A 26,454-nucleotide genomic window follows, 5' to 3' on the forward strand; every position below is an offset into this window, starting at 1 on the left:
TATTCCCGGTTCTGCTTGGTACGTACCGTGGTGAGGACCGCTCCTCCCTCCCTCCATGCACCGCCCTTTGCCGTTCTCGTCGCGGAGGCCGCACCAGCCGCACCGGGGCTGCTGGATGCAGAGGGCGCACTGCTGGAAACGGGAGCAGGACGGGGTGCAGCTCTCGGCCCCGCTCAGCACTCGGCCGCACATCCCAGCCGCGCAGCGCATGGGCAGGTACGTGGGGCTCATGCACTGCGGGGAGACAGGGGCGGAAGAGGGTGCCTGTTAGAACTCACGTGGGCGCACTTTTCCCGATCGAAACCCTGCACCGTGAATAAATGATGCAGAGGAATTTAGCAGAATTACCACAATCACAAGCTCCCCCGCTCCCCCCAGGGATTACCTGCTGCAAGCTGACGCTCCAGACACACTGCTGCCAGCCCCCGTCGGCCCCCTTGGAGCTCAGGCACTCCCCACAGGTGCTGTGGTTGTGGCACGGCGTGGGGCAGGCCAGCGGAGGCGACGACTCCACCGGCATGGGGGACACGTTGAGGAGAGAGTGGCTGAAGCAGGTCCAGTCGTAGGTGGGCTGCACGCTCAGGATACGCCTTGTCTCCCCTGGGCCAGAAGAGGGAGGAGAAGAGTCAGAGATGGTGGCCTTTGCGGTGTCCGAAACGCCTCCTCCTTTTCCTCACACGTGGCCTTAGAAGGCACGTCAGCTGATTCCCAAGGGCCATTTAAGCACCCAGGGGCCTGACTTGTGGGACGCACGCACAGCCCCCCCACAGAAACAAAGAAGAGCTCCATGCAGCTGGGGCAGGAGAAATCCATGGTGAAATGCGCAACCTGCTGCTGTCAGGAAAGCTGCTTGGATTTCTTTGTCCCGGGATCCCCTCACAAGCCAAGTAACTACCAATTCACTTTGCTCTTTTCATCAGCTCCCCCCAAACGCTTCCATTCACCCTTCATTCCCCCAGTGGCAGATCTTGGGGTCTCAAATTTGGCATGCCCCCCACCTCTCACCTTCCATTCCACATCATAATCCCAGAGTCCCTGAACCTCTGCGACTGAACCGCTCCCCTAAATCTGCCTTTGATTCGCTACGGCCTAGGACCCTCGTACCTATGGGACCGCCTCTCTTGGTATGCCCCACAGAGGACCTTATGGTCCATAAATAGCAACACCCTAGAGGTCCCGGGCCCTAAGGAAGTTAGATTAGCTTCAGCCAGAGCCAGGGTCTTTTCAACACTGGCTCCGGCCTGGTGGAACGCTCTGCCTCATGAGACCAGGGCCCTGTGGGATCTGATTTCTTTCCGCAGGGCCTGTAAGACAGAGTTGTTCCACCTGGCCTTTGGCTTGGAATCAATTTGACTCCCCCCCCCTCTTTCTTTCTTTTTCCTTTCTCCTCCTGTGATGAGGCTGCATTTTAAAATTGTAATGTTTCAATATTTTAATGTTGTATTTTAATCTTGTTTTAAGTTGTATTCATTCAACTTGTTTTTATTATTGCTTGTTAGCCGCCCTGAGCCCGGCCTTGGCTGGGAGGGTGGGGTATAAATAAAAATTATTATTATTATTATTATTGGCTGTCTGACCAATAGCTGACTTAGTGTGGTGTTCTGTCCTGAAGAACCCAATAACGTAAGATCAGGCCATTGGGCCTCCTAATCCAGAACCCCCCATTCTCACAGTGGCCAGCCAGAGGCCCCTGGCAAACCCTCAGGCAGGTCCCATGCCCAAGAGCAGTCTCCCCTCCTGGGGCTTCCAGCCACAAAATCCCCATTTGCTCTCCTGTGCAGCCCCTTCCCCGCGGCTCTTCCTCCCTCCGCCTGCAAGGCCCACCAACGGTTCCCTCCCCGCCTCCACCGGCCCCCACCTCTTGCCCCTCACCTGTGCGCTTGAACTGCCGCGTCCACATGCACTTCCCAGAAGCCGTGCACTTGGCGCAGTCCGAGGCCTCGCACGAGATCTCCGAACAGTTGCTGGCGACGAAGATCTCGCGCTGGTTAATGCGGCAGTCGTTCTCCGAGGTGCAGCTGCCGGTGCTGCCGATGCAGGCGCCCTCGGGGCAGTTGGTGCACCACTTGCACTGGGGCAAGGCCTGGGGAGGGGGTCAGAATACAAGGTCAAAGCCTCCCCAACTGGGGCGCGTTCACTACAAACCAAAGGCTGGCGACAATGCCCCGTACAACCCCTTGGCTTATATAAGCCTATTTCACAAATTTACATTTTCATATGGTTTTGATTGTATGGCTGTCATAAACCACTTTGGTTTTTTAAAGTAAGGCAACAGTATGCAAATATTTTTATAAATAAACTGGCACTGTAACCTTTCTGGCGCTGGGAGTGCTCTGAGTAGCACTGATGCTGATCTGCAGATGGAAATTAGGGGTTGCAATCAGATCACTTTCCATCATAGAATTGTAGAGTTGGAAGGGGCCCTGAGGGTCAACGAGTCCAAGCCCCCACCAATGCTGGAATCTCAACTAGATCATGCACGGCAGGTGGCTATCCAACCTCTGCTTAAAAACCTCCAAGGAAGGCAAGTCCACCACCTTCCAGGGGAGTCTGTTCCACTTTCGAACAGCTCTTACTGTTAGAAAGGGCTTCCTGATGTTTGGTCAGAATCTCATAGAATCATAGAGTTGGAAGAGACCACAAGGGCCATCGAGTCCAACCCCCTGCCAAGCAGGAAACACCATCAGAGCACTCCTGACATATGGTTGTCAAGCCTCTGCTTAAAGACCTCCAAAGTAGGAGACTCCACCACACTCCTTGGCAGCAAATTCCACTGTCGAACAGCTCTTACTGTCAGGAAGTTCTTCTTAATGTTTAGGTGGAATCTTCTTTCTTGTAGTTTGGATCCATTGCTCCGTGTCCGCTTCTCTGGAGCAGCAGAAAACAACCTTTCTCCCTCCTCTATGTGACATCCTTTTATATATTTGAACATGGCTATCATATCACCCCTTAACCTCCTCTTCTCCAGGCTAAACATGCCCAGCTCCCTTATCCGTTTCTCATAAGGCATTGTTTCCAGGCCTTTGACCATTTTGGTTGCCCTCCTTTGGACACGTTCCAGTTTGTCAGTGTCCTTCTTGAATTGTGGTGCCCAGAACTGGACACAGTACTCCAGGTGAGGTCTGACCAGAGCAGAATACAGAGGCACTATTACTTCCCTTGATCTAGATGCTATACTCCTATTGATGCAGCCCAGAATTGCATTGGCTTTTTTAGCTGCCGCGTCACACTGTTGGCTCATGTCAAGTTTGTGGTCAACCAAGACTCCTAGATCCTTTTCTAGATCTCCTTTCAGTGGTTTGGGTCGTAGCCTCCAGAGCAGAAGAAAACAAGTTTGCTCCATCCTCCAAGTGACAGCCCTTTAGATATCTGAAGATGGCTATCCAATCTCCTCTCACTCTCCCCTTTCCCAGGCTACACATACCCAATTCCTACAACCGTTCCTCATAAGGCTTGGTTTCCAGACCCTTGACCATCTTTGTCGCCCTCCTCTGCACACCTTCCAGCTTGTCAATATCCATCTTAAATTGTGGTACCCAGAACTGGACACAGTACTCCAGGTGTCGTATGGCCAAGGCAGTGCTATGACTTCCCTTGATCTGGACACTATACTTCTGTTGATGCAGCCTAGAAGGGCATTAGCCTTTCCCCCCTGCTACATCATACCGTTGAGTCATGTTCATCTTGTGGTCCCCCAAGACCTCTAGATCCTTTTCACGTGTACTGTTAGTAAGCCAGGTGTTCCCCACCCTATATTTGTGCAGCTAGTTCTTGCTGCTTAAGTGCAGAACCTCCCATTTGTCTCTACTCAAGTTCATTTTGGGCCTAGTTCTCCAATCTGTTAGGGTCATCTTGAACCCCAATTCTGTCCTCAATCCTTTTTGCCATTTCCCCCTCCCTGTTCTCAGAACCCACTCCCTTGGGACACGCTGGAACACCTGGCCATGCTTCGAATTCCGCACTTCCCTATCATTCCCCAGCACCCAATTCGGGGAGCGTCAGGAACTGGAGAGGTGGGGATTATGTGCTACTACAGTGTGAGCCGAAGGCCACCACCTGCCTTCAGTGCTCCCTGAAAAGTGAATGCAGAAGGGCAGAGTTTGGAAGCCCCGCAACCTCCAACACGGAAGGAAGAAGAGGGTGCTCCCCAGGCAGTGGGCCATCTGCTAGAAAGAGGGATGGGGGCTACTCACTGGAATGCCCAGGCTGTGGGCCATGGCACGAGGGTGCTGGGCAAGGCACTCGCTGCAGGTCCTCAGCCGGCGGCACTCATCTGCGGACCTTGGGGTGGGGAAGCAGGAGGTCCCACCAGAACAGCCCTGCCTGCAGGAAGGAAGGGAGAGCAACCAGGAAGCTCAGTGGCGGAAAAGCTCTTCCAGACTCTCCTCCTATACCTATAGGGTCAACCCTATTTGCTCAACCTTCTCAACGCGTGATCTGCACCCCCCAGATTTACCGCATTTTTTGCTCTATAAGACGCACCAGACCACAAGACGCACCTAGTTTTTGGAGGAGGAAAACAAGAAAAAAAAATTCTGAATCTCAGAAGCCAGAACAGCAAGAGGGATCGCTGTGCAGCGAAAGCAGCAATCCCTCTTGCTGTTCTGGATTCTGGGAGAGCTGCGCAGCCTGCATTTGCTCCATAAGACGCACACACATTTCCCCTTACTTTTTAGGAGGGAAAAAGTGAGTCTTATAGAGCAAAAAATACGGTATTTGTTTTTTAAAAGGGAGCGAAATTATCTAAAATGAGAGGCTATCATGATGAATCACATTGTTAAAGGAGGTCACATCCCTCTTCCTGTAGGCCTCCAGAGGACTACAACTCCCATCATCCCTCACATCTGGAGGGCTACAGGCTCCCCATCCCTGCTCTAAACAAATGGAGGAAGGGGATGAAAAAAAGTTTATGGGATGAGAGCAAACAAAATTGGCTTGCGTGGAAACAACGAGAGGAAAATAAAGATGGAAGAGGACAACCAAATTAAGGGTCTTAAAGCAATTTTCACAATGAAAGAATTAAGAACAGGTGGTACGATGTTCCCAGTAAACGATTCAACCATCTATTAGCTGAGATTCAAAAGTTAATCGGTTTGGTTATGGAATTTGGTGTATCTATGGCAGTGCAAAGGTTCGGTAAGGCTCAAGAGAGTTTTCGGCAAAGTTGAAGAGCCTGGAAAAACAAATTAGCAAGGGAGCAACAGGAAGGGGAGCACTCGTCTGTACTTTATGGGAAATTATGGATCTAGGAGTACAATGTGATTTTTTGGGTAGAGGATTCAGTGTCTCTTCTGTATAGAACTTTATGGAACTACGCAGCACGAATGTGAAATCCGTTTGCTAACCATTGTGCACTCCCTACAATGGCTACATTATAATAACCTGAAGGCACCGGATGGAGCTTTGGCAATGCCTCATTTTAACTCCCATGACTACTTGTGCATTTCCTGCCACCAATGAGCTCCACCCAAGCAGCTCCAGCCCCCAGTTCTTCTCTCTGCTTTTGCCTAGTCCCACCCCAACTGCTAACCACACCGTCCTGTTTCCTAACAAGAGGCACGGTCCGGCCACTCTCATCTTTGCCGCTTGCCCAGACCCTGCCCCTCCTCACCTCTCGGCAGCATCCGCAGAGAGGCAGCTGGGGTGGCACCAGGTGCAGCTGGCGTTGGACCTGTTGCAGGCTTCCGGACTGCTGAAGATGAGGCAAGGGTCGGAGGGCACGGAGAGAGCCACCATGCGCCCCAGCGCCACCCCGTTGAAGCCCCCGGAGAGGTAGATGCGCCCTCCGACAGCGGCCACGGCGTGGGCAATGGACTCCATGATGGGCTCTCCCACGACAGCTTCTGCTGCAGAGGGGAAAAGGAAACGCACAGATGAGCAAAACTGGAGAGAGAACACACAGGGCTAAGGACAGCGTCCGGAAGCACATAATTGCACCAATGCAGCCAAATCGAACAACTGAAGGTGTTCTTTCAGAAATGTATGGAAGGAAACGATTTGCAAGGCAAACAGAGAAGATGAGGAAGCACTAGGGAACTTAGAAAGCAGTAGATGGGAAGGGGATCTCATCCTCCAGCTTGGCCAGAGGACAGGAATGATGTGAACTGAAATCTGCTGACGTCTGGAGGGCCAGAGGTTCCCCATCGCTTCACTAGATAAATGAATATAATTTCTACAAGGGCCCTGCGCAGACGTAACACTGGGCAGTCTTTTAGACAATTGAAAGCATCTTGCAGGCCCCACTCTGTCCCCTCCACTCACAAAGGCGCACTTTTCGAGTTCAGAGCTAACCATGGTTAGCTTTCTGTCTACAGTGGTACCTCGGGTTACATACGCTTCAGGTTACATACGCTTCAGGTTACAGACTCCGCTAACCCAGAAATAGTACCTCGGGTTAAGAACTTTGCTTCAGGATGAGAACAGAAATCGTGCTCCGGCAGTGCGGCAGCAGCAGGAGGCCCCATTAGCTAAAGTGGTGCTTCAGGTTAAGAACCGTTTCAGGCTAAGAACGGACCTCCGGAACGAATTAAGTACTTAACCCGAGGTACCACTGTACAATGAACTGCTAACCATGGTTGATGCCAAGTGAGAGCATGCAAGCAGCTTCAGAAATGGATTTGGCAGTAGCTTTGTTTGGCAAAAACTCTGGTGTCAACGTAATGCTAAGCACAGCTAGCTGAAATGGAGGGATAGAGAAATACCCACACAAGGCAGCAGGAAGTCCCTAGGGGGTGCCCTCCGCTACCTAACTATGGATAACAGGTGGGCACAATGTCTACAGTCAGTTAGTCCACGTTGTGGGAGGCTCACCCGCTCTCCTTCATCACGTGTGCAAACATGGAGGACTTGAAGCCCCAGGGATCTGTGGCAATCGACTCAAATTTTGAACCAATAAGGTATTGTTTCGTTGCAAATTCAAATGACTTGCATCATTTATTCTGCATGTCAAATAGGGACCAGGAAGTATTATTTGTAAGGAAGCTCAGGTCATTGGGCCACAGACTGATGCGCTTGGCATGCCAAATCCTGTACCTCCGATCTTACCAAAAAATCCATCCCAGCCCTGACCTGTGCTGTTGGGTAGGATCCAGGTGTTGCAGTTTAGCTGGTAGAAGAAAAGGTGGTTGGTGAAATTCTCGCGCTCTGTGCGCCCTCCGATCACCACCATGGTGTCCTTCAGTACTGCTGCGACGTGGAAGAAGTGAGCCAGCGGCTGGTGAGGGTAGTAAGGAGCAAGGGATTGAAGAAAGACAGGAAAGAGCCCTTTAGTAATAGCATATCACAATTCCCCCCAATATGAGCCTCGTACTCCACGGGGCCCCTTCTCAAGCCCATTCTTCCCACCGGATGCTCTCCTCACCCGAAAGACAGAGAAGGCTAAGCTCTGGCTCTCCACGATAGACTATATTATAACAATATATAGTCTTCATTGGCTCCCATTACGTTTCCAAGCACAATTCAAAGTGTTGGTGCTGAGCTTTAAAGCCCTAAACGGCCTCAGCCCAGTATACTTGAAGGAGCGTCTCCACCCCCATCATTCAGCCCAGACACTGAGATCCAGCACCAAGGGCTTTCTGGCGGTTCCCTCGCTGTGAGAAGCCAAGTTACAGGGAACCAGGCAGAGGGCCTTCTCGGTAGTGGCGCCCGCCCTGTGGAACGCCCTCCCAGCAGATGCCAAGGCAATAAACAACTATTTTACTTTTAAAAGACAACTGAAGGCGGCCCTGTTTAGGGAAGTTTTTAATCTCTGATGCTGTATTGTTTTTAATATTCAGTGGAAGCCACCCAGAGTGGCTGGGGAAACTCAGCCAGATGGGCGGGGTATAAATAATAAATTATTATTATAAATATAACAATTCTGTTCCAAATATACTGGCTGCCTGCACTGACCCTCCAAAGGAACAGCACTGGTTTTGACCTTTAAAGCTCTTCGCGGCTTAGGACCCCAATAACAAAACCCTTGTGGTTAATGCAAGAAAGAGCTGGAGTGGGTGGGTTTCGACTCCCATCCCACAGTAAGTGCAAGGGAAGGAGGGAAAGAAAAAAAAATGCTAAATTGTTCCATCACTGAAATTGCAAGGAGGCAAAGCACCCTCCCTGGGGAAATGGTGGCTCTGTCAAGTGTTTGCAGGATCATGTGCTCATCATGGCCAACCTATACCAGACAGCAGATCACTCACTCGGGAGGAACAACGAAACCCTCCGCAGGAAAGGGAAGACAAATTGCCGAGAGTGATTTAAGGCTTCAGCTGATGTCCTTATCAGGCTGACTCACACCCAGGGGATGACAAGGCTAAGCGTGCATTACATTGTTCTGTGCAAAGGTTTCGCTCAAGGCAGCTCGCTCCTCCTCCCATATCGGGGGGGGGGGGCGGGCGGAGATCCTGGCCTTGAAATCACTGGGGAAGGGCAGTAGATTGGGGGCTGAAGATCTGCTTTTCATGCTGAAGATCCCAGGCTCAGTCCTGGACCAACTTCAGATAGGATTTGGAAAGACCTCTACCAGAAACCCTGGAGATCTACTGCCAGTCAGTGTAGACAGTATTGAACTAGATAGCTCTAATTCTGCATAAGGCAGCTTCCTAGAGTCCGATCTTCTGATCTCCACGCCACGTATTTAAACTTCCTACTTAAAAATTGTGCTTTGCGTGAAGCAACAGAGTCATTGGGATTGTCTACCTCAAACACCCAAACTTCTTTCACTGAGCTTGCCTACGTTCTACGTGATCTCGCCTCTCCTGGCATGTATATGCAAAAGAGGGCACCCATGATACAGGTGCATGCACACACACACCATGCACACACACACACACACACACACACACACACCATGCATGCACACACACACACACACACACACACCATGCATGCACACACACACACCATTTTCTCATTCCCTCAACCTGATCTGTCCTTGAAAATGAATCTTTTCTCGCTTACACTATCCTACATTTCCCTGCAACACATGGACTTGTAGAGCTGGAAGAGACCAAGAGGGTCATCTCCCAATGCAGGAATCTCACAGACAGTGCTAAACAGGCCTCATAATTCATTCTGGGCCTCAGGGCTGTTCAATAGCGGCGCCAAAGATGGGCAGAGTCTTCACACTGGGGAAACTCTCTGGTGGTTTCTCCATACCAGAAGCCCTGTGTCTTTTTGGGGAGGCTAGTACTTCACAGCACCCTGGCCGCAACTGTTACTTTTCTGCCCTGACAGCATCTCACCTTTGGCCCCTGAGACGGAGCCAGCAAGCTCCAGGTCAGGTTGGGATAATAAAGGCTGTAGAGCTCAGGGGAAGCAGAAACCATCTCCACGTGGAAGCGATGGCCACCAAAGACATAGATGGCATCCGTGCCCTCGTGGTACACAGCCGAGTGTCCGTACAGACCTGAAAAGTAAATTCAATACCAGGTGTTTGTTTGCTGGGTGGGACTGGGGGCTGGGTCTGTGTTTGATCTCACTAGTGGAAATACGGAGCCAGGCACTGTGGGACATTTGTAACGTTTCCCAGCCTGCGTGCCTTGCAACTGTGGCACGAAGGGTTTCTGGGATTCCCTGTCTTAGAGCTTTTCAGAAGAGGCGACTGTCTCAGATCAAGGCAACCTTGCATTCTCAAGAGGAGCATTTTTTGGCTCCGTAACCACCTAGTTAATCTCAGGGCCCCACAGCGGGTCAAAAGGATCCCCTACCTGTAGGGGGCGTTCCAGCCTGGCTCCCGGAACGCCAGCTCTCCGACACGACGTTATATTCCAGCAGTTTCTTGTTGAAGCCGTTCTCAGGGGAGTAGCCGCCGATCAGGAGCAGGGAAGAGCCGCGGCGAGCCGTGAGTGTGTGGCCGGCCACGGCTGGGATGAGAGGGTCCTGGAGAAGTCGGGAAGGGAACAGGGAACCTGTCAGGATCCAGGGCGTATGAAAGAGAAGGGGACAGGGTGTGGGGCACAGCATTCCTTCCTCTTTCCACCAATGTGGATTTATCTGCAGCAACACTGGTGGAATATGAGGGGGCCATTTATAGGCTAAAATGCATTCCTTCCCCTCCACCATGGGATGGCCGAGAAGAAACCAGTAGGCTGCATTGTGGAAACAGAGGAGCATATGCTTTGTGCATTAACCCCAAGCCTTTGCCCTGAGACCTCCCGCACTCAGGTGCTCTCCTCATTCCTCAATCGGTCATGTAATAATCTGCTGCCAACACCCACAGTTTCGGATCAGGAGAAGGTACACGCCCAGCTTGGGAGTGTCCTGGAAGCATCTGGTTGCCTGCTGTTGGAAGTGGACTGGCCTGATCCAGTTAACAGGGACCTGCCAACCGCTCGCAGTCTAAATGAGGGGGGTTACCTGCACGAGCCTCCATTGCAAAGTGGTGAGGTTGAGCAGCCAGAAGTCGTTGGCCACCCCGTCAGTCGTCAGTCCACCAAGCACATACATTGCCTTGCAGGAGGGGATGTAGGCGGCCGCGTGAAAGTACCGAGGGTTGGGTCCTGGGCCTCTGTCCTCCGTCCCTGCCAGCATCTGGGTCCAGCGGCGCTCGGCAATGGAGTATCTGCGGAGAGACAGCGCCCTCTATGGCCAGGATGGGAAAGGCAAGGGCAGCCATTGGAATAAGCCTGGCAAGGGGAGGATCTCTTACCTGTACACGTTGCCCAGCATCCCCTCTCGCAGCGACATGCCCCCAAACATCCAAAGCGTGGTGTCCGGCCCCTCCACCATGGTGTGGCCCAGGCGGTGAAGAAACCGGCTGGCTGTGTCCTTGGAAAATGCACAGGTGAGGGTTAGATTATAGTGCTGGAGTTGTCCTGGGTCTTTCTGCATCTATGCTCACTTAGTGGCCAGTCACTTAGTGGCCACAGAGACCCTGAGTGCGTAAAATCACAGAATTGTAGAGCTGGAGGGACTCCAGGGGTCATCTAGTCCAACCCCCTGCAATGCAGGAATCTCAGCTAAAGCATCCATGGCAGATGGCCACCCAACCTCTGCTTAGAAACCCCCAAGGAAGGAGAGTCCCCAACCTCCCGAGGGAGTCCATTCCACTGTCGAACAGCTCTTATCGCCAGAAAGTTTTTCCTGATGTTTAGTCGGAATATCTTTTGTTGTAACTTGAAGCCATTGGTTCGAGTCCTACCCTCCAGAGCAGGAGAAAGCAAGCTTGTTCCCTCTTCCATGTGACAGCCCTTGAGATATTTGAAGATGGCTATCATATCTCCTCTCCCTCTCCTCTTTACCAGGCTAAACAGCTCCTTCAACCGTTTCTCATAAGGCTTGGTTTCCAGATCCTTGATCATGTCAGTTGCCCTCCTCCTCAGATAGAGGACGAACTAATTAGATGCCCTGAGTGTGTAACAAGCCCAAAGCACAGCTATTTTCAAGAGTGACATTGCTCAGAGCAGCAAGAAATTATTGTTTTTATTTAATGCAGTATGCTCTCAGTGATAAATTACCCATTCTCATGGCTCAAAGAGGCCCCAGGCCGGATGACAGATAAAATGAACTGAAAAGCTAATGTCAGAGGGAGCCTTCAAGGGATGTAGGGGTTCACTTACAGCTGTCAGCTGGGTGTCGATCAAGGTCTCCCAAATGATCTTGCCAGCATCTAGAGGGATGGAACAATCTTTGCCGGCAAACCGATCGCTGCAAACACACAGACCCAGGCTCTAGGGAAGAGATGGGGCGGGGAGGAGACAGAGAGACAAAGAAGGGTGTGAAGACAATGAGACTCGCAGGAGGAAGCATATGCACGGCGCGCACAAATTCTGGAAACTGGAACTGGCTCTGCACTGCCATCATGATACTCAAAGGTCACCGTCAAACCACCTGAGGCTCATGGGAGACAGCTTTAAATGCAATGGCTTGCACAAGCAATGTACCCAGGGAACTCCTGTACTTTCTGGAGATTTTCATATGTTGATGAGCAACTAAATATGACTCCTGCACTTCTACCCACAGTCTGCTTGCCTGCTTTTTCCTAAGGTGTAGACTCAAGACCACCTCACCTATATTCAGTTACCCACCCTGCCATCATTCTGCTCAGCAGAACGCAGCCAACCCTACCTGTATCCAAGCACTGCTTTTGTCATGCTGTCGTGCAAGGCCCTTTGGACATACCCGTATCACTGCAGACCAGGCCTGGAACTTAATGCCTTCCAAGCTCGGGAATGCTTTTTGACTGGGCACCCATGTCAGCTCCTAAACTCCCTGGGCAGAAACCAAAACTGGAGAGCCAGTGTGGTGTAGTGGTTAAGAGCAGTAGACTCGTATGAACTGGGTTCGCTTCCCCGCTCCTCCATATGCAGCTGCTGGGTGACCTTGGGCCAGTCACACTTCTCTGAAGTCTCTCAGCCCCACTCACAGAGTGTTTGTTGTGGGGGAGGAAGGGGAAGGAGATTGTAAGCCGCTTTGAGACTCCTTCGGGTAGTGATAAAGCGGGGTATCAAATCCAAACTCTTCTTCTTCTTTCCCCTTTGCCATCGAGGCCACCCTTGTCCCTGGACCTTTCTGAAATATTCCTGCCCTTCATGCACACACACAAACCAACCCCCCGGGGCTCACCCTGTTGCAAATCCCCTGCCCCGCATGAGCGCTGCAGTTGCCCGGGCAGATCTGAAACTGGCAGCTGGGCCCCGTGTAGCCGTTTCTGCAGATGCAGCTCCCCTCCTGGCACTCCTGGTTGGGGTGGCAGCTGGGGCGGCAGCGGTGCACCGTGTAGGTAGCGTTGAAGCCCGAAGCCTCGGTGGAGTTGGCCTCGTAGTAGATGACCAGAAGGCCTGCAAGTACAAGGAGGGAGAGAATCGGAGGAGCAGCATTCCCAGATCGTGGAACTGCCGAGCTGGAGGGTCATCTAGCCCAGCCTTTCTCAACCTGTGGGTCCCCACATGTTGTCGAATTACAACTCCCATCACCCTTAGCTAGTGAGGCCAGAGCTCAGGGATGATGGGAGTTGTAGTCCAACAACATCTGGGGACCCACAGGTTGAGAGCTGCTGATCTAGCCCAACTCGCAGGATTCAGGAACATGCAGTTGTCCCGTACGGAGATTGAACCTGCAATGTTATCAGCACCACAAGTCTAGGTAAAAAGGTAAAGGACTCCTGGATGGCTAAGTCAACTAGAGGGTTGCAGTGCTCATCTCACTTTCAGGCTGAGGGAGCCGGCGTTTGTCCACAGACAGCTTTCTGTGTAATGCAGCCAGCATGACTAAACCGCTTCTGGAGCAACGGGACACCGAGATGGAAGCCAGAGCACATGGAAACAGTGTTTACCTTCCCGCCACAGCAGTACCTATTTATCTGCTTGCACTGGCGTGCTTTCAAACTGCTAGGTTGGCCGGAGCAGGGACAGAGCAACGGGAACTCACTCTGTTGTGCAGATTTGAACTGCCGACCTTCTGATCAGCAAGCCCAAGAGGCTCAGTGGTTTAGACCACAGAGCCACCCGCGTCCCTATACCACAAGTCTAACCAACTGAACTATACAGCATTGCGTAGAAGGATTCAGATTTCCTTTATCAGGCCGAGAGTATGGAGGAAAGAAGCAGGAATTTATATTGTGCTGCTTCTAAGGGCATCCAGAGGTCCCTTCTGTGAGAGTCAGCTTGCCTGTTATTAGACAGGCTGCTTCACAACACACAGCCAAAGAGATGCTCTGGTTCATGAGTGGTGATGCTGATCCCTAAGAGGCCGCTGGCCTTTCGTAAGCTTTCATTGCCTCTCACTAGTGGGAAAGGAAGCCTGCCTTTCAAATAAAGGTATGTGATTCGCCATAGTCAAGAGTCGTAACGTGGAGCTAAGTGGACCACTGATCTGACTAGCAAACGAATTCACTAAGTTCACACCCCACATCAAAACTCTGTTTTCCTTTTGACTCCAACCTCCTTCCTCCTTCCTACCTGATACGGCCTCCACAGTGATGGGACGGGGACGGCCCTGGCCGCAGAAAGCCCCAATGAGAGTGCGATCCAACTGGATCAGGCCCGTGTCCAGGAAGTCAGGAAGTCCATCAAAGGCATAGACATAGTTATTCTAAGAAGAAAGCGAAGGGGAAGCAAGCATGAGTTATCAGCATTGGCTCAAACTTGCTTCAAAGAGATGCTAAGTTTTTTAAATACAGCCCTCTGGTTTCTGTTCTGTGACTTCCAACAGGGGCTCTGGATCAGGGTTTCCCAGACTTGGGTCCCCAGCTCTGGTTGGACTATAACTCCCTTCATCCTTAGCTAGCAGGACCCCGTGGTCAGGGATGATGGGAACTGTAGTCCAAAAGCATCTGGAGACCCAAACTTGGGAAACCCTGATCTAGATGAAGTTCTCAAGTGATTTTTCATACCCATTTCCTGCAATTAGTGTGCTAAAAAACGAGTTCACAACAAACATATGCTTAGAGAAACACACATGCATTTTTGGGAGGAGATTTTGTGGGTGATTCAGCGGCAAGAAATGTGGGGGGGGGGAGGTATTTGCCCAGTTTGGATTTTGTTTCATTCACGACTGGGCTCCATTAAATAAACTGGGAGAGATAAAGGAGGGTGGTGAAAAGTCTTACAATGCCACTCTAATCTTTTGTGCCAATATCTCATTGTAAGAGATGGGGAAAGATTTCAAACTTCCAGCGCCCCAAGAAACTGCTTCCCACTTAAAAAAAAACAAGGCTTCATGCGTCTAGACATGCTTTTGAGAGACAGCAGTATGTTTTTAGGCAAAATATGCCAAATGCCATAGAAAACAAAAGAATGAGGAAGCTTTAGTCATGTCCATCTCCTCCTGCTGATTTCTGACATTACTAATGTATTAAATGACAAGCACCTGCCTCTGGAAGATATCACTTGCCTACAGAATCAGCCCCCTGGCCCCCACTGTGCCCCCCCCCGTGCTCACCATACAGAGGGTATCGGGTTGGATAGTAAGGGTGATCGTAGGGCAGATCTGCTCAGGCCGACAGGGCTGCATGTCCTCAGTGGTCGACAAGACCCAGACGCAGTAGGAGAGCCCACCCTGTGGGGGGCCCCCAGCCCGCTGAGAGCTCAACGACGAAGAGGAAGAGAGGTTGGCAAGCAAGGAGCGCCCCACACACTCCTGGTAGCAAACGCCCTCGTTTCTGGTGGGTAAAAATAAAGCAGACAATAATAGCGCAGCCGTGGCACTGCCAAAACAAATCTTTTTGGTTTTGTCATGATGGGCTGCGCTAAGTCACCCTGCCCTTTAAAGAACTGCTAAGTTTGGCCCAACCCAACAGAAATTCTGAAAATGACAGCATGGCCACTTGGCATCGCCTTGGTCTTTTGAGGAATCGGCCGGGAGGCTTAAACAGCGCTTTGTTTTGGTGATTTTGCAGCGTGTTTATTTTTAAAAACCACCAACTCTCTTCCCACCCTGCTAACTTAGGACGGGGAAGGAAAAGATAGCCCATAATTAGCTTCCGCAGGAGACAGTCTGTCTTGGAGGTAAGCAGAAACAGAAAAAAACAGAGATGGCAATTACCGTATTTTTCGCCCTATAGGACACACCGTCCCATAAGGCGCACCTAGTTTTTTGGGGGGGGAATAAGGGGGGGATTTATTTCCCCCTTAGGCGTGGGGCTGGGGTGGGGGAAGCCCGAGCTTCCCCCGGCCCCAGCCCCCAGAACAGGCAACTCTCTGCAAGGCGCGGGAGCCCTGCGCGGGCTACCACGGCTTGCGGAGATCTGCACGAAGCCTGGAGAGCAAGAGGGGTCGGTGCGCACCGACCCCTCTCACTCTCCAGTCTTCAGCGAAAGCCTGCATTCGCCCCATAGGACACACACACACTTCCCCTTCATTTTTGGAGGGGGAAAAGTGCGTCCCATGGGGCGAAAAGTACGGTACTCCTCCAAATGTCAGGGATGAAGATTGTAAAGCTAATTTGCCTAACCCTCCCTATTGGAGTAAGAGTTTCTCACTGCAGGACAGCATTCTCCATGACAAAGAATTCTGCAGAATTCTATGCAAAAGTGTATAACCTATGCAATTATGCACAAGTTTTCCTTTATAACTTATTCTGGTTTTGCAAGTAAGTGAGAGAGGCAAGCGGGCATGGAAGGTACCAAAACCAGCAGTGGCAGCACCCTTTCAGGTATACCATTACACCATCGTAATGACCAGAAAGCTTCTGTTACTTTTCCTCTTAAAGGAGGCTGAATTCTGCTCCCAGTCATATTCTGTGAGCTTTCCCTTTTGCAATGGACCCAAGTCACGCACACAGCCCTACATAAATACTTCCTGTTCCAGGAAACTGGAAGCATGTGTGTGTATGTCAGTCTTTGTTTTTTTGCTTGTACACGGCACACATCAGGGAGCAGTTCGATCCATTTTGCACCTCTTTAATGACGTGTGAGAGTTTTGCATTAAAAATACGCAGTTTGGGCCCAAATGAAGGGCAGCCAGAAACAAAAGACCTTTAAAATAAGAATATAACAACACTAAACATTAATAGAAAGTTTGATGATTCCCATAGCATGTATGTTGGAAGAGCTCTGTGTTTCTTTCTTTTTCAGGAGGCGAGTCTTTGGAAAATCGGGGAACTGCAGGCTGTGGAAAAAGTAGTTCAACATGACCACTTTTATTGTGAGCTTGGCAAGTGCCCCGGTAGTCCTCAGCAACCACCAGGGGAAATTTCAAAAAGTGGGAGAACTAGAAAAGGTGGGCAAAGTTTTGCACAGACCAAATGAAGAACTGCTTTGCTGTGTCAGACAACAGCTGCTGGCCAGAGGCGCATAAATGACTGTAAGCAGCCAATCCTACTGCTTGTATCTAGCAGCTGGTAGTCAGTAATATAGACAGCTCCTGAACATGGCAGCTCAACTTAGCTCTTCGGGTTAATAGCCTTCAATAGAAGTTGCTTATTTGTGCAACTTAGGTAGTATTGCCGTAATACAGGGGATGCAACCACAGTCAAATCAACCAGCTTCTCTCACCTGGGGTCCCCATAGTAGCCGGGGGCACAGCGCTCGCAGTGAAGCCCTTCGGTGGGTGGGGCGCAGTAACAGGCTCCTGTGGCCCCGTGGCAATAGCCCATCTCTTCCAGGCCATGCCCATTGCAGGCACACTCCTGGCAGCCGCTCTGATTTGTGGCGTTCCCGTAGCTGCCAGGCCGGCAAAGGTGGCAGCGCTCACCATGGGTCCAGTCTGCAGAGCAGGAGAAAAAAGAGGATGAGACCGATGTGGACAAGGAACAGAGGAAACTGCATTCAGTCACAGACTGGCTGGACGCAGATGAATGGTGGGGAATCCACAAAGGAAGAAGGCTCAGAGCCTGGGAAGTGGAGGTGGGATGACGATGAGTGATCAGAGGGAGAAGGAGAAGACTGGGAGGTGGTGTCGGAAGCTGAAGAAGCAACAGGGTTTAGTGAGCAGGGAGAATCTGTGGCAGAGAAAAGTCCAAGACCAGAGGCCGAAGCAGAAGGGCAGGAGGCGAGAGGCCAAGGGGCAGAGATGAGTCAGTCTGGTGAAGAGTCCGGGGTGTCTGCGACAAGCTCCCCTCCCCACTTGTCTCCCAGAACCAGAAGAGGCATGAAAAGGGCAGGGCACAGGGCAGAGGTTGGCTGCAGGAAAACACACTGGAAAGGAGGGGACTTAGAGGAGGGGTGTCAAACTCAAATTCATCGGGGGCCGCATCAGCAGTTTGGTCACCCCCAAAGGGCCGGTTGTATCTGTAGGACTATGTAAAGGACATGTAAAGTGGAGGTTTCCTGTGTAGAACGGCCAGCGCCACTAGAGGGCAGACGTTCTCTGGCTTGTAGGCTGCTGTGCATGCGCTGAAGAGGCGGCTTTCTTGTGTAAAAAAAAAAAAAGTGAGAATAAAAGGTGAAGGCTGGCAGCCAGCGGTGGCTACATGGGCCGCATGATGAGGTCTGGCGGGTTGGATTCGGCCTGTGGGCCTTGTGTTTGACACCCGTGACTTAGAGGGTTGTGGGGAGGTGGGGACCTCCAGTCTCAGGAATGGCTTCATGGGGGCAAGACCTGCCAGAGATGAGTTCGGCATGACACCTCTGTATCAAACGTGCTTTCGCTAATAAAGAGTTAACCCCAACTTGCACGGTGTGATTTACTGCTGGCTCGCTCCTGACAATTACACTGAGTCAGGCAGTTGGGTCCGTCTAGCTCAGTACAGTGCTACCCCAGGTTAAGAACTTAATTCGTTCTGGAGGTCCGTTCTTAACCTGAAACTGTTCTTAGCCTGAAGCACCACTTTAGCTAATGGGGCCTCCCGCTGCTGCCATGCCGCTGCTGCACGATTTCTGTTCTCATTCTGAAGCAAAATTCTTAACCCGAGGTACTCTTTCTGAGTTAGCGGAGTCTGTAACCTGAAGTGTCTGCAACCCGAGGTACGACTGTATTGACTGCAAGGACTGGCAGTGGCTCTCCAGGGCTTCTGACAGGAAATCTCTCCCAGCCCTTCCTGCGGTGGGCAGGGGTTGTATCTGGGAGCGTCTGCATGCAAGGCAGATGTGTGTCTCTTGACCTATGGCCCTTTCCTAGAAGGAGAGAAGGAGGAGGCAAGAACTGAAGACCTGTCCTCTTATACCAAACCATCACCAACCTCAGGCCCTCCACAGGTTTTGGACTACAACTTCCATCAGCCCTAACCAGCACAGCTGATGGGAGTTGTAGTCCGAAAACCGTCTTATACCCTCCGAGGTCCACACTGACGGTGCTTTACTGGCCAAAGAACAGCGATGCAACAAAACCATAAATTAGAAAAGCAGGAGACAAGAAACATCCGGCTCACTCTGGCATTCGTCGCAAACGCCGGGCCCGCTGAGGCCACAGCTGCTGTGGAAGTGGCACCCGCAGTCCACATTGCACTGCACCCCGCTTGGCGGTGGGGTGGCCCCCATGATGGTCTCGGAGGTCCAGCCCAAGTCGCACACGCAGGTGAAGTTGGGGGCCCCGCTGCATTCGCCGTGTGCGCATTCGTCGTAGCAGCTATGTGAAAACAGAGAGGGGGAGATGGAGAAAGTCCTGGAGAAAGCTCTTCCCAGAGCTACAGGGCCCATGCCCTCAACAAAGTGCAGTTCCCAGGATTCTCTGGGGGAACTCACAAGTTTGAAATGCGTGTTGAAAGCGCTTTCAATGTATGGTACAGATCCTTCAGAGGGACTGGATTAATAGAGAAGGCGCAGCCAAATTAACGCAGAAGTTTCAGAAAGATGAGAGTCTGGGGTCACAGACAACCCCATCAGACAACCAAAGCTCACAAACGTGTCCTGCCAGGGGGTTTCCTGGCATCATAAGGTCGCCAGAAAAAGCTCTGCAGGATCTTGCCACAGACCCATCTAATCCTGTTCTCACAGTGGCCAAACAGGTGCCTATGGGAAGTCCACACCTGAGCATTCTTCCCTGCTCAGGATACGCAACATAGTGCCTCTGGCAGTGGAGGGAATTACGGAATCACAGAATCATAGAAGGTATCTCCAAAGATCCTCTGCTCCAAACACCTGCAATGAAGGAATCTCAACTAAAGCATTCATGGCAGATGGCCATCCTGGTTCGTAGCCACTGAGAGCTGTACTCTCCATGAATCAGTGTAATCTTCTAAAGCCAGGCTGGTGGCCACCACTAAATCTTGTGGGAGCAGATTTCATTGTTTGTGAACACTGGGGAGAAATCTCTGCCTGCTTGCCGACTGTCTCTGGTTCCTGTAACCAGAACCAAGTTCAAGGAACACCCCCAACCCCACCCCAAACCTGCCAAAAGCGTTTTGCCCACCCCTCGTGCCCACCCTACTCACGTCTGGTTGCAGTACGCCACCCCGTCCCCCGCATAGCCTCGGTTGCAGTGGCATTCAAAGGAGTCGGGTGTGTTCTTGCAGCTGGCAAAGGGATGGCAGTTAGCCAAGCCCAGGCGGCACTCGTCTACATCTGGGCACTGCCCATAGGACCACTGAGCCGGGTGGGTGGGAAGCAGCCCGTGAGATTCCCAGAGGGCCACAGAGCAGTTCAGGAAGGTGTTCAGGCCTGAGAAATCCCCAGGGAGGCACCTGCAGAAGGGAAAAGGAATAGGTTATTCCCCTCACAACGGTCCCAGGGTTGAAACTACCTTTGCTTTCAAAGAATTCCCTTCCTATAACACCTGTATGACAAGGAGAAATTAAGCAAGCGCCGTATTTCCCTCTGCTGACCCTCCACCGATGGGGAAAACCTCTGGCTGTTGATTTTTTTTGCTGCCCCTCAAAGAAAAACAACGGCCCCATGGAAAAGACTTGGCAACCTTTCCAGCACAAACTTAGCAGCTTGTAATTTCTTCCTTCACAATTTTACTCATTTTATTTACAGTGGTGCCCCGCAAGACGAATGCCTCGCAAGATGGAAAACTCGCTAGACGAAAGAGTTTTCCGTTTTGGAGGTGCTTCGCAAAACGAATCTCCTATGGGCTTGCTTCGCAAGACGACAATGTCTTGCGAGTTCCTGGTTTTTTTTCCTCCCCCCCTTTTTCTAAGCCGCTTATCAGCTGATCCGATCAGCAGATAAGCCGCTAAAAGCCGCTAATAGCGCTAATCCGTCAATGGGCTTGCTTCGCAAGACGAAAAAACCGCTAGACGAAGAGAATCACAGAACGGATTCTTTTCGTCTTGCGAGGCACCACTGTATTAAATTTGCATACCACCCTTCACCTGTAGATCTCAGGATGGTTCGCAACGTGAAAACACCATATTAAAAAACACAGAATACATGATAAAAATAAGAACCTCCACAAACCAATGATCCCCGCCCTCTCCCGCAAGATGTTTAAAAGGGCACTGGAAGTTGATCAGCCAAAGGTCTAATTAAAGAGGAACACTTTCGTCTGGGGCGAAAAGGTGTATAATGAAGGCGCCAGGAGAGTCGCCCTGGGGAGTGCATTCCACAAACGGGGAGCCACCACAGAAAAGGCCATTGTCGCATTGCCACCCTCTCGCAAAGGAGGCACACGAAGAAGGGCCTCAGAGGATGATCACAGGATCTGGGTAGGTTCATGTGGAGAGAGGTGGTCCTTCAGATATTGCAGTCCTGAGCCCAACCACAACTGAAGTTAAAATGGTGAAACTGAAGTCAAACCTGAGGTTCCTAATTTGGTGCGACGCACTAAATGGTGGATTGACAGCCCTGCCCCCTTGTTCTACTCACCCCCTGGAAGTAAGCTTAATAATAATAACAGTAATAATTTTATTATTTGTACCCCACCCATCTGACTGGGCTGCCCCCAGTCCTCCAACATACATAAAAACATAATAAAGCATTACACATTGAAAGGCTTTCCTGTACAGGACTGCCTTCAGATGTCTTCTAAAAGTGATATAGTTACTCATCCGTGGCCAGGCTAAAACAGGCACCTTGTCTGTGTGGTGGGGAAGAAGAACCACTGTAAACATGAGTCTTACCTGCCCAAGGTGGGGTTGTCCGAGTTGCCGCACCAACCACATTCAAAGTTCTGCAGGCATTCCCGGCAGGTGTTGAACCGGGTGCAGTCCAGGCATTGGGGCACAGAGTGCACGCTGGGGGGAGGGGAGGGGGGGGAAAGAGGTTGGTGAGCAGCTTCTGCATGCACTGGGTTCGAGAAAGAAGGAAAAGAGGGAAGAGGGGTCCAGAGGGCTAGTAACCTGATGCCTAGCAACTTAATTTGTCAATTGGATGACTCTGGTTTTGCTGTAAATAAATTGTTTTGAAATTTAAGTAGTCAAGTTACTAGCCCTCTGAACATCTTCTTTCCTTCTTTCTCAGGAACTTGGAACCAGCTACAAAAATATTTTTCTGGGGCAAGGAGGAAAGTGGCCTTTGCAGGCTCTTTCAATGGTGTTTCAAATACCGTATTTTTTGCACCATAACACTCACTTTTTTCCTCCTAAAAAGTAAGGGGAAATGTCTGTGCGTGTTATGGAGGGAATGCCTAAGGGTGGCATGCCTACGGATTTTCCTCCTCTAAAAACTACGTGCGTGTTATGGTCAGGTGCGTGTTATAGAGCGAAAAATACGGTATACGCGATTTCAGTGAGGGGTGTGGTGCCTCGGAGCGTAACTCCTGCATAAATGGGATGCTTATATGCATCTTGTGGAATGAATGAATGAATGAATGAATGAATCGCCATCTCCTTTTCCACTACCACTTCCCCTCACGCGGTGCTTAACCTGGGCTGGGGCTCACCCATATTTGATCATTCCTTCTGGAAACCTATTACAGTGGTACCTCGGGTTATGAACTTAATTCGTTCTAGAGGTCCATTCTTAACCTGAAACCATTCTTAACCTGAGGCGCCCTTTCACTAATGGGGCCTCCCGCTGCCGCTGGATTTCCATTCTCATCCTGGGGCAAAGTTCTCAACCCGAGGTACTACTTCCGGGTTAGCGGAGTTTGTAACCAGAGGCATTTGTAACCCGAGGTACCACTGTACTAGCATTTTTATGAGCCAGGAGTGTTGCTCTTCCAAACTGCTAGTAGAGGGAAGCTCCTCTGAGCCTGTGCAGATTCTGCCTTTCTTCTTTCCGCCGAACAACCACGAAGGAGACCGTGACTTCCTCATGCCCCGAGTCTTCCTGCTGCATGCCCAACGTACCTGTCATACCAACCGCGGCAGTCTCCATAGGGGTATTTGGCCAGGTAGGCAGCAAAGAAGAAGCAGCTACGTGTGGACTGGCACCAAGCACACTGGCTGGAGTTGGAGAGGCACTCGGAGCAGGTATTGCGCCTGGAAGACGAGAGGAGAAACCAACGCTTTCAAGACCCGCTCTCAGAACTACTTTGCCCCTTCTGCACCTTCCAGGGCCATATTAGAGGCCCTAAACACTTAAAAAGACTTTGTTTCCCCCATATATATCTAATTCAAACTATAAACAACAATAAACAGTAAAGTAAAAGTCAAAATGGAACAAAACCTACGGTACAATGGAAAATGAATGTTTATTTTTGTATACTTCTGCTTTGTATCTGATTTTTCCCCCTCCTGCTCTTTTCTAAATGCATAGTCTTGGATCAGATCCTCAAAACTAATCTTACATACCGTATTTTTCGCCCCATAAGACGCACTTTTCCCCCTCCAAAAATGAAGGGGAAATAGGGGTGCGTCTTATGGGGTGAATGCCTGCAAGCCTCGCGCACCCGGCAGGAGGTCCCACCGGGTGCGCGAGGCTTGGGGCGGCAGCCTGTCGCCCGAAGCACGGGGAGCCCTCGGGAGGGCTCCCCCTGCTTCGGGCGAGTGTCTGCAAGCCTCGCGCACCCGGCAGGAGGTCCCACCGGGTGCGCGAGGCTTGGGGTGGCAGCGGACTGCTTGCGCGCACCTAGAAGCTTGGGGCGCGCTGACCTCAGCTCGCCCCAAGCTTCTGGATTAGCGCAGGGGTCCGCTAGCCCTGGGAGAGGCGCCCGGCTCTCCCACGCTAGCGGAGACCTTGCCGGCACGCAGAAGCTTGGGGCGCGCTGAGCTCCGCACGCCCCAAGCTCCTGGTGTAGCGCAGCGCACCTGGGGGGGAAATAAAATTTTTTCCCTTTATTTCCCCCCAAAAAATCTAGGTGCGTCTTATGGGCCGGTGCGTCTTATGGGGCGAAAAATACGGTAGCATATCTGCTTCTATACTAGGTAGAGATAAGGAATCCAGCCTGTCTTGTTGCATAGTTGTTCGGTTGGGATTTTTAATATGCTCCAACTGAGAAAACGAGGAATTTGCGACCATTAATGTTAGAAATCCAACAATGGAAAATTTCTGCGGTGTTTCCTTGATGCCTTAAGCATGTGCTTACTTTGCGTAATGGTTAATCCAGCCCTGGCGCCCCCACCTCCTGAATTTTTTCCCCTGGTTCTGCCGCTGCTTGAACCAGGGCTTCCCAGGTCCAGGCTGTGCTAGGAATCCAGCATCTTTGATTCCTGCAGTGCAAGGGGTCAGACTAGATGACCATCAGGGTCCCTTCCACTTCTACAATTCCATGATCTCAGGCTTCTTGAAGATAAGACAGTGCTGCTGCTTCACCACTGGCAAAGAGCAGGCATTAGATGCTGGATCAGAGCGAGCTTTCTGACCTGAGCAACCAGAGGACTTCCCAAATACTTCCAAGCTTCCCTTTTCTAGTTTTCCCTGCTGCCTTCTTCCCTGCAAGGCCACACGTCTCCCATCTGCTGGCTGGCACCTCAGCCCCAGCCATGGACTGCCCCTCGCTCTCCTGACCTGGCTCTCGTCCACATCTGTTTGTGGCCTTCGTGCTCGGGAGGGCAGAGTCTGACCGAGGTTCCTTTCCACCGCGGCCTTGTCCCAAACCTTTCCGCCGGGCCGCCCCCCTGGCTCACTCACTGGTGGGTAAGTACAGTGGTGCCCCGCAAGACGAATGCCTCGCAAGACGGAAAACTCGCTAGACGAAAGAGTTTTCCGTTTTGGAGGTGCTTCGCAAAACGAATCTCCTATGGGCTTGCTTCGCAAGACGACAATGTCTTGCGAGTTCCTGCTGGTTTTTTTTCCTCCCCCCCTTTTCTAAGCCGCTAAGCCGCTTATCAGCTGATCCGATCAGCAGATAAGCCGCTAAAAGCCTCTAATAGCGCTAATCCGCTAATCCTTCAATGGGCTTGCTTCGCAAGACGAAAAAAACCGCTAGACGAAGAGAATCACAGAACGGATTATTTTCGTCTTGCGAGGCACCACTGTAATATCCAAGGCAACACGATGACCAAGAACAACAATGCGATGTCAATATAAACGCTTTATATAATCTATACAGAACATTGAACAGCACGAAATATATGAAATATGCACTCTCTGCAAAACCAAATAAACAGAAATCTTATAAATCTTTGAAAGTCACAAAATATGCACTCTTGATGGATTCTCTTGAAAACATACAACCAAATAAACATAAACATATGCAGAGAGTGCATATTTCATATATTTCATACTGTTCAATGTTCTGAATACAGTGGTACCTCGGGTTACATACACTTCAGGTTACATACACTTCAGGTTACAGACTCTGCTAACCCAGAAATAGTGCTTCAGGTTAAGAACTTTGCCTCAGGATAAGAACAGAAATCGTGCTCCGGCGGCGGGGCATCAGCAGGAGGCCCCATTAGCTAAAGTGGTGCTTCAGGTTAAGAACAATTTCAGGTTAAGAACAGACCTCCGGAACGAATTAAGTACTTAACCCGAGGTACCACTGTAGATTATATAAAGAGTTTATATTGACATCGCATTGTTGTACTTGGTCATCGTGTTGCCTTGGATATTACTGATAACTGTTTGCAACACAGGGGTTTGTTTGGTCACTCACTGGTTGCAGAGTTTGGGGCAGTCCTTCGGAGAGCGGATCGCACTGGGGAGGCGGCCCCGGCGGCTGCAGAGGAAGTCCCCCTTCTTGCTGCTGTTCACTTGCCACTCGCAGAACGGGTCCTGGAGCAGGGGAACAAAAGAGGAAGCGTGGGGCTCGCATCCAAACGAGTGCCCAGTCTCTCGTTCCGTAAGTGCAAGGATTTACACTTGTGCAAGAGAACTCTCCCCCGTTCTGCTCCCCACCCCACCCTCGCTAAATCTATTCTGGGATCGGACACTCAAATTAGTGGAAGAGATCAAACCAACACTCGCTCCATCAGCCCTGCCAAAGGCCGGCTCCATCGGGTACCTCTTACCCCAGAACTGAGCATTATGAGAACCACTGTTTAAGAACTGGTGCTTGATTTTGGGGTTTCCCCCCATTTTCCTTTGTTTGTCATGTTCTTTTAAATTTGCAGGCATGTAGGCAAGGACTGCCTTGTTCTAACTAGTTGTATGTAAACCACTCTGGGAGACTTTTGGACTGAAGTGTGAGGCCCAAACGCTCTTTATTTTCACCATCATAATCAGGTTGTGGGAAGGTGCAGCAAACACATAGATGTCTTCTGTTGTTACCATTTATTTATTTCCAGGGTGGAAATAAATAAAGTCAGTAAGACTTTATTTAAATCACTGGTCAGTAAGATTTAAATATTTTTTTTTACAGAAGGACTCATTCTTGCTGGTAAAGGTAAAGGTATCCCTGCCCACCAGAGCCAGTCGTGTCCGACTCTAGGGTTGCGCGCTCATCTCACTCAAGAGGCCGGGAGCCGGCGCTGTCCGAAGACACTTCCGGGTCACGTGGCCAGCGTGACTAAGCGGCATCTGGCGAGCCAACACCAGCGCCGCACACGGAAACGCCGTTTACCTTCCCGCTATAAAGCGGTACCTATTTATCTACTTGCACTTAGGGGTGCTTTAGAACTGCTAGGTTGGCAGGAGCAGGGACCGAGCAACGGGAGCTCACCCCGCCGCGGGGATTCAAACCGCCAACCTTTCGATCGGCAGGTCCTAGGCTCTGTGGTTTAAACCCACAGCGCCACCCGAGTCCCCCATTCTTGCTGGTATAATCTTTAATATTTACAACCAGATGAAGGTTTATTTTTGGAATAATGAATTTTCAGAGTAGTTTTTACAGTTATATCGAAAATTGCTGATTTGGTTATACTATTATAAATATATAGACAGGTAAATAT

At 50.8% G+C, this 26,454-nt stretch overlaps 1 protein-coding gene across 2 annotated transcripts in view; it reads right to left on the reverse strand.

Moving 5' to 3' along the window:
* The window catches only part of MEGF8 (multiple EGF like domains 8), a 62,727-nt gene that overhangs the window by 13,079 nt on the left and 23,194 nt on the right, over positions 1 to 26,454 (reverse strand). Inside the window, exons 18-37 of one of the 2 annotated variants that reach the window (XM_082230919.1) lie at positions 25,221 to 25,339; positions 22,531 to 22,662; positions 21,361 to 21,474; positions 19,732 to 19,980; positions 18,730 to 18,926; positions 16,916 to 17,126; positions 14,863 to 15,082; positions 13,881 to 14,013; positions 12,547 to 12,761; positions 11,541 to 11,651; positions 10,631 to 10,749; positions 10,339 to 10,543; positions 9,690 to 9,861; positions 9,225 to 9,388; positions 7,069 to 7,213; positions 5,612 to 5,843; positions 4,194 to 4,323; positions 1,873 to 2,083; positions 386 to 600; positions 27 to 234 (exon numbers count right to left, since the gene is read on the reverse strand). In XM_082230919.1, the coding sequence (XP_082087045.1) occupies positions 27 to 234; positions 386 to 600; positions 1,873 to 2,083; positions 4,194 to 4,323; positions 5,612 to 5,843; positions 7,069 to 7,213; positions 9,225 to 9,388; positions 9,690 to 9,861; positions 10,339 to 10,543; positions 10,631 to 10,749; positions 11,541 to 11,651; positions 12,547 to 12,761; positions 13,881 to 14,013; positions 14,863 to 15,082; positions 16,916 to 17,126; positions 18,730 to 18,926; positions 19,732 to 19,980; positions 21,361 to 21,474; positions 22,531 to 22,662; positions 25,221 to 25,339 (3,502 nt within the window). Of the gene's footprint in view, positions 1 to 26; positions 235 to 385; positions 601 to 1,872; positions 2,084 to 4,193; positions 4,324 to 5,611; positions 5,847 to 7,068; positions 7,214 to 9,224; positions 9,389 to 9,689; positions 9,862 to 10,338; positions 10,544 to 10,630; positions 10,750 to 11,540; positions 11,652 to 12,546; positions 12,762 to 13,880; positions 14,014 to 14,862; positions 15,083 to 16,915; positions 17,127 to 18,729; positions 18,927 to 19,731; positions 19,981 to 21,360; positions 21,475 to 22,530; positions 22,663 to 25,220; positions 25,340 to 26,454 lie in introns of both variants that reach the window. The other variant, XM_082230918.1, reaches the window with a different exon arrangement.

This window comes from Podarcis vaucheri (genome assembly GCF_965113315.1).
Source record: "Podarcis vaucheri genome assembly, chromosome: 7".
In the NCBI taxonomy this organism is placed as follows: Eukaryota; Metazoa; Chordata; class Lepidosauria; order Squamata; family Lacertidae; genus Podarcis; species Podarcis vaucheri.